We start from the raw sequence: 13,973 nt of genomic DNA, 5'->3' as shown, positions 1-13,973 counted from the left end.
AACACATATGTCCTAACAATTTAGACAATGTATAATTTTGGAAAATTAAAGTGTACAAAATAAGAGTTTGTTATTTATATAAACCAGTGTGTAACATTGTGTATATTATTAATGATTATTTTATGGTTAAACTTAATTATTTGAAAGTAACAAATTTATGTAAGCCTTCCAGGGCCATAGGCCCAGGCCTCATGCCACCCCAAAGCCCATTGGGTGAATACTCTTAATCTGTATGCATCATGTTCCATCACCAGGACCTTGCCCGGTCAACCTTATTCCAAACAAGACAGTGATTGCTCGGGGTACCGCCTCCCGACTGCCCGGCAGTACCTTGGAGAGTATCACCGTCGTGTGGCTATTCTGAGGAAGGAAGTAGTTCCAATGCCACTCCTCCCACTGCCACCTAAACACCCACTTAAAGGCAATGGAATTGGACCTCCAAACCCACTAATATCCTAAAGTAATTGATAGGCCACAAACTAAATGACCCCTTGTGATAGAAATTAATTAATTAATTAGCCAAATTATTAATTAATCAATTTATCATACAAACACGTGATAGCACAAACAAATCACCAATAAACTAAATATGCAACGAAAAATAAATAACATAGTGATTTGTTTACAAATGGAGAAAACCTAACGGCAAAAACCCCACCAGGTGATTTTCAGGTCACCACTCTCGAAACTTCACTATTATCACAACAAACGATTACAAGTAAAGGAATCCAAGTACCTTACCAACGTACAGTTGAACCCTTACCCCAATACCCAATTGGACTTGTTCTGTAGTGACAGTTCCCCTTTCTGATGCACGACTCCAAAGTACGTGACTAACCAATTGCGCGGATCCTAGTACGCGACTTCAATCACCAACTAAGAAGGTTGTTGGTTGCAAAGTTCTTCAGTTTATCCACACGATGAAGACCAAGAAGATGCTTGCTCACAAAACCCTACGGTGCACATACACAACAACTTCTTCAAGAGAAAGAGATGAACTAAGGCAAGAACTTTGTCTCCGGTCACAATTTGCTTGAACAAAGTTTGCTCAAACCTTGTGCAACTTGTGAACTCTTTGATGGCCCTTAAATTGATCCTTTTATATGTCTAAGGTTAGGAGTAAAGAAAGCCCAAAGACAAATTCACGGATCCCAAGAAAATCATATTGGAATTCTGAAAATCTTAAACCTCGACAAATAGAAGGTGTCAAGCAGGTGTCGAGCACACCGAATGTAGAACAGCTTCCTTAAGCTCGATAGATGCAGCGGTCGAGCCAGCTGTCGAGTTTTAATGATTTTGCACTATGAACTTGTTTTCTTGAACAGACTTGAAGGCTTCAATACTTGATCTTGAAACATGGTTTCTTGAAGTATTTAAACACATCCTAAATCTACCCAAATACAAGTAAAGTGCATTTTGTCAAAGGATAAGCCAATTACATAAAAGAATGACACATGTTCCTAACATGTGAAACACATATGTCCTAACAGTAATCATAACCCTTCTACTAATCTTGAGTTATAAATAAGAGATGAGAATGAGGAATTGGGGGTTGGCAATTCTGGGAAGAGTACTAGGAAAAGAGAGTAAATACTCAGAGAAAACAAAGGAGTGATTTTGTGAAGAAGAAAGAAAGGCTTGAGGAAATAGAAGTATGTTTGGGTCTGCCGAGCAAAGGACCACCCACAGTAGGAAACCTAAAAGCCCACAAAACAAATAGATTGTGAGCCCAGGTAGAGTTTAGGCCCAATAGCCATATATTTTGGGCATGCACATAATATATACTCGAAAAAGAGTGTGTGTGTGTTATATTAAAGGGCAAACTTCAAAATCTATCAAGAAAATTTGTTATATATGTTCTTCTAAGACAATTAATTCTATACATGATTTGAATATGATATTAATGGTGTGTCTCCACATAAATTTAGGTACATGGAGCAAAATTGGAGTTTAATTTCAAATTTTAATTGAACTCTTGGAAAGATAATTATGTTGTGGTCCTCACATAAATTTAGATGCATTTTGCAAAATTGAACTCTAATTTAGAATTCTAATTGAACTTTCTCTGAGTTTTACCTATATATATATATATATATATATATTTATATATATATATATATAGCTAGTCACAGACCCATGCAATGTGTGGGAATATTATTAATGATTATTTTATGGTTAAACTTAATTATTTGAAAGTAACAAATTTATGAATAAGTTAGTAAACTACCATTAATAATAATAATAATAATAATAATAATAATAATAATAATAATAATAATAAAAAGCCTAAAGATATATAACATAATTTATCAAATTACTAAAACAAAATTTTGTCAAGAAATCATTTAAATCATCCATCAAGTTTATGGCATACCCTAGAAACTTCATAATTAAATATAGTGTAAAGTAACTATGGCTTTTACGAAATCAATGAATTCAAATTGACATATTGAAAATAAATAAATAAAAAGAAGTAGAAAAATAAAAATGAGAAAATTTTGACATCCACCCTCTCTTCATTGGCGCCAAGAATTCATTTATTTGGGATGACTCCAATGACCACCTTTCCCTAGGTTTCAATGGTGAACTCATAACTTGATGGTGAAGGCACTAAGTGAGAGTCCACATCATAACCAAGTTTTGCAATCACAAGGCTTCACAACACTAACTTGATAGAAGTTGAGGTTGAAGGAAATTTCAAGATCAAAGTAGTAGTCATGCCTATAACCAAGAAAGATTAATGTGTTCATAATTATGAGATTACATAAGGGGATAACTTTGCTCTTCTGGATTTAAGCTTCAAGTTTTATGCACTGAGTGGCTAAGTTAAAGGTATTTTGTGCCAAACTTATGCGAGCAACTATGTGAGTAAGGTAAAGATGGGAGTTGTCAGAAATAATTTATTAAATCTCTTGCTCTATTGGGATGAACGTCCGAGCAGCAGTTTGTAAGAAATAATTTATTAAATCTCTTGCTTTTTGGTGCTCTATATAGCTACCTAGTGAGTGCTCATTGGAGAACTCTTTTGTCATAAAATTTTTAGATAAGGTCATAATCATCATCAATGACATATTTTTGGCCATTTTTAATTAATGTATTTGTGCAATTAATTTATATAACCCAACAAAAATGGTAAGCTGCAAATAAAAATATGTTTATTTCTTTTGCATTGAAATAAAACCCATTAAATAACAAATAATAGATGATTTTTTTTGGGGGGGGGGGGGGTGGTGGCTCATTAGTAGAAGATCTGATAAACTTAGGCCTTTCTTCTAAAACAAAAGAAATTAGACATTAGGCCTAAGAAATTTCACCAACATCTATCATGGCTGAGTCAAAGTAATGAATATGGGACTCTTAACTCTATGTGTACCGTCACTCCATTCCAATGATGCTGATAAACTTGTCGTTTGGTTAATTGAAAGCAATTGTGGTGGTCCCTGTATCGCAACCAGGAAAGATTTTTTCTGGTTCAATTGACTAAAAGTCAACTTATTCGGAATAACAGTGACCTTTAGATTCTTTGGCGCCCTAACAGTTGCCTTGTATATAGATTTTCTAGAGCCCACATTTGTTACTGTCCTATGAAAGATGGCTGATATACTAGATTTAGCGTTGGTAAATTGAAAATACATGGATGGGTAATTTAAGACATCATGTCCTCCAATGTTTGGGAGACTTGAGCAATTGGTGATCTCTCCAGTGAACAAGCGTAGCAGTGTCCCAGTGTAGCCCTCATTACATAGGAAGCGGGTATAGTCAGATGTTGAAATGTCATATATCAAACCGGGGTCCAGTGCTCTAATGGGGTCAATTTGGCCAGCCCCATATGCTAACTCAGCTTGGTCATCCTTGATTTTCAATTCAGATGCTGATCATCAATCAAGAAGCAAAATTATAAAACACTCAAAAAGCCTAATTTTTTATATAAAACTTATTTTTGGGAAATGTGAGATTATATCTTGATTAATTTGTTTACATAGAAGGAATACAAATGTTAAGATTATTACAAATTTTACTACCAAAGATTTACAAACTAAAGTGACAATATGAATTTCATTGGTGCATCTTCAATAACTAATACATACATATATATATATATATATATATATATATATTGTGAATAATGACACATAGGTTTGTAATGATTTTGCAATAGAATTTCTAGTATCCCTAACTTTACTCATAAAATGAATATCATACATTTCTTATTAGAAAATAATCATCTCCATTAATCATGGGGAAAATCTGTTTCATAGTGAAGATTTTATATTTGAATCAAACAGTTTACATAACATATGGAAACATATTAAGATGGGTAATATTTCTACTAAACTTATTGGCATATTATCCATATTGTTGGTAAACAATGAGAACTGTGATGGCATTGGAGAATTTGAAATAAACATTAAAAACCTCTTATTGACACCATTTTAATGGTGGTTCTTGTAAAATGACACTCATCTTTAACACATCATGAGAATTTCAGGAGACTAACCAGTTGTCATTAGGGCCGATTTAATTGCAGAAGGAGACCAATTAGGGTGGAATGTTTTGATGTAGGCAGCAGCACCAGCCACATGAGGGCAAGCCATTGAAGTTCCAGATAGTATATTATACACACCAAACCGGTCGTCCAAAGGAGACCCAGTCGTTGATGAAAGTTTAGAGTAAGCAGCTAGTATATCTAGCCCAGGTGCCACAATATCTGGCTGCAAATCAAATATAATTTAAAACCATCATACTAGTATATATGCTAAAAATAAGTGCACAAATTTATGCCTAGAATGTTTATCATTTCAAAAGGTTACCTTAAGTATTGTGTGAGATATCTTGGATGGACCTCGGGATGAAAAGGAAGCCACAAAGGGTGCAGCAGTGTTGCGTATTGATTTGGACTGGTGTATGACAGCCTGAGGGTTTCTGAAAATTTTATCAATGAAAAAAAAAAATCCATTAAGAATGTTAATATATCAAGTTATTTTTTTTATATTAATTGAATAATTACAAGTTATAATGAACCCTAAATAAGGTATATATAGGATTAAAAACTAGGCTGCAGGCTAGCTCTATATTAGTATGAACTTAGAATATACTTTGGTCACAACAAAAAGAAAAATAAAAAATTCAAATTAATAACAACCCTCCTAGGAATTATTGGGGAGGGGGGGCATTTTATATAATAAATTTGTTTATTCTTACTTACTTGGTTGAGTTGACATATGCAAGAATTTTGTAAGCAAAACTAGAATCAACAAAGGCACCAGGGATGAGAGACTTAAAGGTGGTATCTATCTTCTCTACGAGAGATATGAGATCCCCAGCCCCTCCTATGCTCTTAATGTAAGTTTGACTTGCTGATTCATTGCATAGCACGATCTTTCCTTTGACTTTATTCGCGTCCAAACTTCCTTCACTACAATACCTGCACAATTCTTCAATTGATCAGTGCTACTAATATTAACAGTCTGACCCTGAATATATATTAGGTTTGGTGATGTTCAATTACAGTATAAATCATGAAATAGAAAGTGCTCTCTAATTAATTACCAAGGAGTTGAAGTTGGAGATAAAGAACTATTGGCTGCTAATCCCGCAGTGGTTAGAGGGTACGTCTTCTTTTTTGGTGAAAACGTGTTGATGGAAATTCCCTGTTATTCAATGCCCCAGTAAATGTAATGTGATTATGATCAAGAGAAATGGAAAAGGATCATGCTCCCAGATAAAAGCACTCCATTGCTAAATATTATTACACTTGAAACGAGACGAGTTGTTTTATTTACAATCATCCCATTTAAAATCTTTTAAATAATGTGACATTCTATACTTAGTTAGATTTAAAAAAATAAAAAATAAAATCTTAACTATAAAATGAATTCCACCTATTTCAAGTAAAAAAGAAAATTATCATGTTCCTAGATGGAAGCACTTCTTTACTAAGCAAGACCATCATAATTAATGCCACAAGTTGCTTCAGGATCATCTCCATTTGAAATATTTTCATATTTTTGGTTAGATTAAATATTACTATAAATCTAGTGCTATATCATTTTTTTTTTTTTTTGGTAGCAAAACTTTGTATGCCATCCCAAAAAGAAAGAAGCGACTTACATCAGTTTGTAGGTTATTTCCAAGTTTAACTGGAGTCCTGAACAACCTATCAATGGAAGAAGCACCAACAGTCATTATCCAAGGACCTACGTTCTGCACAGTATATAGAGATGGGCCACCATTCCCCGCCGAACATGCTGTGAAAATCCCCCTCTTCATTGCATGAAAGGCACCAATCGAAATGGGATCCTCAAAAAAGCTACTTGCGGACGCTCCAATAGATATTGATAGCACGTCAATTCTGTCATCAATGGCATCGTCCAATCCAGCCAAAAGGTCTATGTCACTGCAACCTCCGTTTGAACACACCTTGTACATTGCAATGCGTGCTGATGGAACCCCACCTCGAGCTATGCCTTCGGCTAAACTGTAAAAGCTTGTGCCTGCTATCGAGGCCCCTGCTGCAGTGGATGCAGTGTGACTGCCATGGCCATCATCATCTATTGGGGATGGATTTGGATCTAATTTGGCCCTGATGGGGTCGTTGTTGTAGAATGTTGCACCTATTACCTTGCTGCATAAAAGGGTGAATAGCTTGGAAATTAAATGAAAGATCCATGCGTGAACAGCTTGAATCATGTGCTTTATAACCACCATATATGTGCCACATGGAATAATATCCCATTGAACTTGTCCTACTTAAATTAGGACTTGTGGTTGCCGACTTAGGTTTTGCTTTTTACCCTAACTAACTTGTACTTGTATAAATAGCAATAGATGGAAATAGTATTTTGAATCAAATAATACCATATCATCCATATCAAAATTCAATAAACGAGAGACATGTATGTAAAAATAACTACTCATTAACACATGCCTTTCATTTTTAGCATGGTAATTATTTTTTGCAAATGTATCTCACTTATTAGATTTTGATACAACCGATATGGTATCATTTGATACCAAATACCCTCTACAATTGATGGGTGGTAATTAGAGTGAGCACCAACTTTTGTTATTAGAAAAGGTTTCCTCTATTCTTTGGTAGAGTTCTAAGTTGTGACTTTGTTTGTGCTTTTGGTGTCTATGAGTTCTTTGGGTGTATTTGAGCCTTAGGTTTTGTGAGAGTGCTTTTGGTACCACCTTTGTACTCTCTTTTGTTAGTGAAACTTTCTCCTTAACACCGCTTGTGGACGTAGGCCAAAAGTCGAACCATGTAAGTCTGAGTGTTACTTGTGTGATTGTTTCTTCTTTTTTTGTTTCTATTTTTCATAACCCCATTGCAATTTGGATACAAACAACAAATAGATCTTTATACTTTCTCTATTCTCAACAAATTGGTGTCAAAGCTTCTGCTTTTACAATATATAAGATGTATTATTTAAATTTCATTTTTATCCTAAGTAATGTTTAAAACACAATATTTTATTTTTAGAATTATTGATAAGATTTGCTATGATTGGAATAAAATCACTTTCATTTGGATCTACCAACATACTTTTTATTATGCATCTAGGCATACTATTTTGTGGTTGGTCACAATTGAGGAGAGAGATTGAGATTGTTTACTTGTTACAGCCGGTGAAGTTGCCTACTACTTGGCATCTACCCTTCCATTTTGATGGAGGAGGTCCTAGTCCTTTGTCGTCAAAACTTGGAGCATCAATATAAATTCCTAAAAAATAAGGGGAGGAAAACTAAAAAATTAAATAAGTTATCAAAATTCCACCATGATGACATGTAACAAGGAGGAAGTTAAAGCTCTATGAGAAATTTTAATTTATTACCTGTATCTAATAAACCAACAATGATATTACTTTCAATTTGATGATTTCTCTTTACTGAGGGAGGCATTCCTAAGAAATCCCATGATCTTGTTGTATGAAGTTTTCGAATTCTACTAGGAAACACCGACACCACATTTTCGTTCTCTGTAAAAGATGCATATATGTATATAAATTATATAAGACAACCACCCCAAGAGAAATAAAGAAAAAGAAAAAGAAAGAAAGAAAGAAATGTTGTGTAACATGATGTTTTTAGTGTGTACCTTGTAGTCTTTCAGCTTCATCTGGCAATAGGTTTGCTGCAAATGCGTTAAAACTCTTTGTGTAGCTATATATCATGGACTTTTGGGCAATACGGCCACTGAAAAACAACAATACTTGATGGTTTAATTGTCTACCCAAATAACTCAATTTGTTGCATGTTGTGATGTTATATCAGATATGGATTATACCCTAAAAGCTAATTTTATATACATAGAAAATGATGTAGAATAGATAGTACAAGCATTCCTAGAGTAGCATGGGCACTGGAAGTCATGGCGCAAGATCAAGGGGGTGCTTGTAGAGGCAATCGGGGCGACGATGTCGGAATTACATAAAATTTGACAAGTTGAAAGGAAACGGCATTTTGATAAAGACTCGAGCCTTAATCCTCAAAGGTCACCCAAATTTAGGCAAATTCCTTTGTTAAGGCCCCGAAAACTGTGTTTTTCATATTTTTAGTAATATTTGTTTTTCTTTAATAACTTTTAGTTTAAAAATCAAAATAATGTCTCGTCTATTTTGGGACATCTCTTAGAAATTAACAGTATTTTCAATTTCCATAATTATCTCAATTTTGCTATTTTTGGAAAAATTTTACTATTTTGCCACCTAATTATGTGATTAACGCAAATTAGGCTTTTGAACATATTGCTAGCCGTCCTAGGTTTTCTTTTTACTATTTAAACATATTGTAGCCTCCAAGACAGTTTAGTTTTCAGATTTATAAAAATACAGAATTTGTCTATTGTTTTTCTTTGGTGGATTCCAGATACCTATCACCTTGTGGACTTAAGAAATCCCTTGTGGATTTGAGGTTTTCATTCAGAAGATAACGTGTTTAGTTTCTTTTTCCATTCAGAAAGCAAAATTTTTTTTTTCTTGTAGCTTCCGCAACATCAAAAAAGCCCAATGCTATACATATTGATAAGTTCCTAACCATAATGGAACCGTCCCCTACCACCAAATCTCTGACCCATGTATGAATTATAATTCACCCAATTACTTTCCATGAAAGAGAGAACAAATCAAGACATTTATTTCTAGAGAAAATCTTGAGATTAGTCAACAAATTAAGGGACTGATTACTAGAAAAAATCATGGGATTGAGACAATTAATATTTAATATGCAATTCAAATTCAGATTATTTTTACTTTTGCATGTAATTCTATTATAAATTTGGATTCCATTGTAATTTACTTTCCTGAGAGGTGTATGAGAAAATCATGTAAACTCGAATGTTTTCTCTCTTATCCCTTTTCTTTTCTCTGTATCTCATTTACAAATTTATACATGAATTATTCCAGGTATAAATTACCACAAAAAAAAAACTATTCTGTGTAAGAAACAAAAGGAAAACTAGTATTGTTTAAATTAAAATATAAGTAGATATAAGCATGCAATGTTTAGATATTTTGTCATCCCACTTACCGTCCAACAACTGAAGAAAGCAAGTTGTGATGAAGACTAGTAGCAGAGGTTTTTGACTGTAGTGCCTCTCCCATGTACACAATGTACGCCTATGTGTTAATGAAAAATAAATTTTTGATTAGTGAATGAACTCGATTATATGAAGTGAATGGATCAAGTAATATACAAATTATAAAATGCCTTCACCTTTCTAACTACGTCACCAGAACCATGAGTGAATGACCAATGAAGCTACGTAGCCAAAAGGAAGAGGGTGATCATACAAATTCGAACTATCTTTAGTTCTTCCATCACATTCAACACTGCTCTTGCTTTCTCTGTTGTTCCTATATATATAGTCAGATTTTTCTTTAAATATCCCTAGTTGTTCTTTCTCTTTTTTTGTGTTTTCTTAATATGGAGAACATTTTTATGCTAAAATATAATCTTGGACTTTTTCCAATTTAGAGTTAAGATTCTTGCATAGACTAATTAATTAAAGATACTACATCTATTTAGGTGTAACTTCATTATATTTAGTTACAAATGGTTTCTTTATTAGCTTGTCCACATGTTAAAACCGAGAATAAGCACCCAAAATTTTTATGTATTGAACTATTTAAACAATGTACAAACTAAGAATATGTTATTTATATAACTAAACAGTGTTAAAACTAGCCAGCTCCTAAACTAGCCCATGGACACTGAAATAGAATTTTAACGACTTTATTTACACCGAGTATGTGTTTGGATAGGACTTATTGTGCATCTACATATTTTATTTCATGTTTCCTTTTTTTTTTTTTTTTTAGTGCATGAACAGTGAAATCACATGGATTTATTGTGCAGGAGATAATTATCACTGTTCACGTACTGTAGCAGTACTATTTACGCACTGTAGCAACACTGTTCATGTATTTAATTAAAAATATTAAAAATAGATCCTACGATATTATTCACACATTTAAAAATTATTTTACTCTAGTGTTTTTAATTTTCAGTTTCAACAAAAATAAGTTATAATAAAAATCTAATAGACGTGTACACAGACAGTTGTATCACACTCTAGCAGTTTATGGGTTTACTTGTAAGTTACAACAAAAATGGTGTTTTGACTTTGAGAAGTCCAAATAATAATAATAAGTAATACATCGTACTGATTGTTTTGGGGATCTCTGTGAATTAAGTACTGATGGTTAAAAACACACGAATTGGCATGCATGCAGATAATTGGTGCGACTTTTATCATTTCAACTAGATCCTATAATTGGCCTACGCTAAAAAATTGTTGCATACTAAATTTATCACTGTGTCTTGAAAATATATATAATATGAGGTGAGTTAATTTTGATAACATCAAATGCAAATTTGATCAAATTGCAACCCACATGGCCACATGGCGCCGTGTGCCAAGATCCACGATTTGTTGGTGGAGATGGAACTTCCATAGCAAAAGAGGCCAAGACTTCTGTATTATTTTTTATTCTAACCTCCATATCAGTCCACACTCCTTAATTTGGAAAAAGAAATTAAAACATGAATCAGGATTTCACTTGGGTCTAGTTTCTAGGAATTCTCTTTGACACCCACACTCTCTTCATTGGGGCCAAGAATAAATTAATTTGCACTACAAGAAAAATGCCTATTAGCGACCAAAAATTTTTTACGGATCCAAAATACCCTCTCAAAAAATTTTATTTGTGATGGCAAAATAAAGCCCTCATAAATACTTGGTAAAATGTGAAATATTTGTGACCAACAAAAAAAAACTATCGCAATTATGTGTTATAGCAGTCACAAATACTAATATTTTGGAGGGAAAATTCCCTCCATATTATTTGCAAGGGACAATTAAAAATCTCTCCCAAAAAGTGTATTATTTGTAACAGTTAAAAAAAAACCGTCACTAATAGTAAATTATTTGCGAGGGCTAAGATCATTCTTCACAAATAATCATTAAAATGTCAAAATTTTTGGAGGGAAATATTCCCACCAAATTATTTCCAAGGGACAATAAAAATCCCTTGCAAAAAGTTTATTTTTTGTGTGGGTTAAAAATATGTCCTTACTAATACTAAATTATTTGCGAGGGCCACAATTGACATTTGCAAAAAATCATTAAAACATTAATTTTTTTTGGGGATAAAAGTTATTCTAAAATTCAAAGAAAAATAAAAAGAAACGCATAAACATATGGCACTTTGTATTCTTTAGATGAATCTTTTGTTTACAGTCTAAAAAAAAAAAAAAACCTTTTATATACATCCTATATAAGATAGGTCTATCCTTATTTTCTAAACAATTGTACCCATAAAAAAAAATGATAGCAATTTCAACTTCAAAATTGTAGCCTAAAATTCAAGAATTTCAGCCTTTTGTACTCTCTCTCTCTCTATCTCTCTCTCTCAAAAGTGAATAAAAATATCTTTCCAATAAAATAATGCATAAAAGATGAGTTCATAGATCGAATGGTAAATTACATCTGATTGGCATGAAAATTGGCATACATGTTAAGAACATATAGAACATTCAATCCAATGGTTGGATTTTCAAAGTACGAATTCAATAATAAGTTATTGGGTGATGTAACATTTTTTGGAATTACAACAAGTGTAACTTGAACCCTACTCTATATTTCTTAATTCGATGTGAATTTTGACAAATCTACCGCTAAATTACATTATCTTCATATATTTTTCATGCTTACAAAATTTCAAGGTAATCAAAGATTAATAGTCATGTCATCAATCAATTGTCTAGATTCAAGTTTTAGTGATTTAAAGTAATGCATAAAATATGAGTTTATAGATCAAATGGTAAATTGCATCTAATTGGCATGAAAATTGGTATGCATATTAAGATCATATAGAACATATAATCCAACGGTTGGATTTTCAAAATATGAATTTAGTAGTAAGTTATTGGGTGGTGTAACATATTTTAGAGTTACGTTAGGTGTAACTCGAATCCAATCCTATATTTCTTAATTCGATGTGAATTTTGACAAATCTACCATTAGATTACATTATCTTCATATATTTTTCATACTTACAAAATTTCAATGTGATCAAAGATTAATAGCCATGTCATCAATCAATTGTTTAGATTCAAGTTTTAGCTATTTAAAGTAATGTATAAAATATGAGTTTATAGATCAAATGGTAAATTACATCTAATTGGCATGAAAATTGGCATGCATGTTTAGAACATGTAAAACATGTAATCTAATGGATGGATTTTCAAAATATGAATTCAATAATAAGTTATTGGGTGGTGTAACATTTTTTAGAGTTACATCTGGTGTAACTTCTACCCAACCCTATATTTCTTAATTTGATGTGAATTTTGACAAATCTATTGTTAGATTACATTATCTCCATATATTGTTCATGCTTATAAAATTTCAAAGTGATCAAAGATTAATAGCCATATCATCAATCAATTGTCTAGATTCAAATTTTTGTAATTTAAAATAATACATAAAATATGCGTTTATAGATTAAATGGTAAATTACATCCGATTGGCATGAAATTTGGCATGCATGTTAAGACCATATAGAACATGTAATCCAACAGTTGGATTTTCAAAATATGAATTCAATAATAAGTTATTGGGTGGTATAACATTTTTTTAGAATTATGTCAGATGTAACTCGTATCCAACCTTATATTTCTTAATTCGATGTGAATTTTGACAAATCTATCGTTAGATTACATTATCTTCATATATTTTTTATGCTTACAAAATTTCAAGGTGATCAAAGATTAATAGCCATGTCATCAATCAATTGTCTCGATTCAAGTTTTAGTAGTTTAAAATAATGCATAAAATATGGGTTTATAGATCATATAGTAAATCACATCTAATTGGCATGAAAATTGGTATGCATGTTAAGACCATTTAGAACATGTAATCCGACTATTGGATTTTCAAAATATGAATTTAATACTAAGTTATTGGGTGGTGTAACAGTTTTTAGAGTTACATTAGGTGTAACTTGAACCCAACCCTATATTTCTTAATTCGATGTGAATTTTGACAAATCTACCATTAGATTACATTATCTTCATATATGTTTTATACTTACAAAATTTCAAGGTAATCAAAGATTAATAGCCTCGTCATTAATCAATTGTCTAAATTCAAGTTTTTGTAGTTTAAAATATTGCATAAAAGATGAGTTTAATGAGTAAATGGTAAATTATATCAGATTGGCATGCATGTTAAGAACATATAGAATATATGATCCAACGGTTGGATTTTCAAAATATGTATTCAATAATAAGTTATTGGGTGGTGTAACATTTTTTAGAGTTACATTAGTTGTAACCAGCCCTATATTTTTTAATTCGATGTGAATTTTGACTAATCTACTGTTAGATTACATTATCTATATATATTCTTCATGCTTACAAAATTTCAAGGGGATTAAAGATTAATAGCCATGTCATCAATCAATTGT

The 13,973-nt window shown here is 32.2% G+C and overlaps 1 protein-coding gene across 1 annotated transcript; it reads right to left on the bottom strand.

Moving 5' to 3' along the window:
* Positions 1–3,232: 3,232 nt before the first annotated feature.
* LOC115979402 (subtilisin-like protease SBT4.15) lies at positions 3,233–9,814 on the bottom strand. The gene is made up of 11 exons (XM_031101468.1): positions 9,718–9,814; positions 9,532–9,620; positions 8,102–8,199; positions 7,839–7,982; positions 7,621–7,726; positions 6,112–6,625; positions 5,551–5,651; positions 5,207–5,425; positions 4,812–4,923; positions 4,499–4,712; positions 3,233–3,871 (listed from the first exon to the last, which is right to left on the bottom strand). The coding sequence occupies exons 2-11, from the start codon at positions 9,603–9,605 to the stop codon at positions 3,324–3,326; spliced, it is 2,130 nt and encodes a 709-aa protein (XP_030957328.1). The 5' UTR covers positions 9,606–9,620; positions 9,718–9,814; the 3' UTR covers positions 3,233–3,323.
* Between the last annotated feature and the right edge of the window lie 4,159 nt (positions 9,815–13,973).

This window comes from Quercus lobata, chromosome 1 (assembly GCF_001633185.2).
Source record: "Quercus lobata isolate SW786 chromosome 1, ValleyOak3.0 Primary Assembly, whole genome shotgun sequence".
NCBI lineage: Eukaryota > Viridiplantae > Streptophyta > Magnoliopsida > Fagales > Fagaceae > Quercus > Quercus lobata.
Note: the sequence above shows the minus strand (reverse complement) of the source record. Positions and strands in the feature narration are given on the sequence as shown.

What these genes read in the sequence shown, in the direction of transcription:
- LOC115979402 (XM_031101468.1), bottom strand. Translation starts at nt 9,605, where the DNA reads ATGGGAGAGGCACTACAGTCAAAAACCTCTGCTACTAGTCTTCATCAC. An exon ending in TGTTGGTTTATTAGATACAG is followed by an intron (nt 7,727 to 7,838) that starts GTAATAAATTAA and finishes CTTATTTTTTAG; the next exon opens with GAATTTATATTGATGCTCCA. An exon ending in GCATATGTCAACTCAACCAA is followed by an intron (nt 4,924 to 5,206) that starts GTAAGTAAGAAT and finishes TAAAATTTTCAG; the next exon opens with AAACCCTCAGGCTGTCATAC.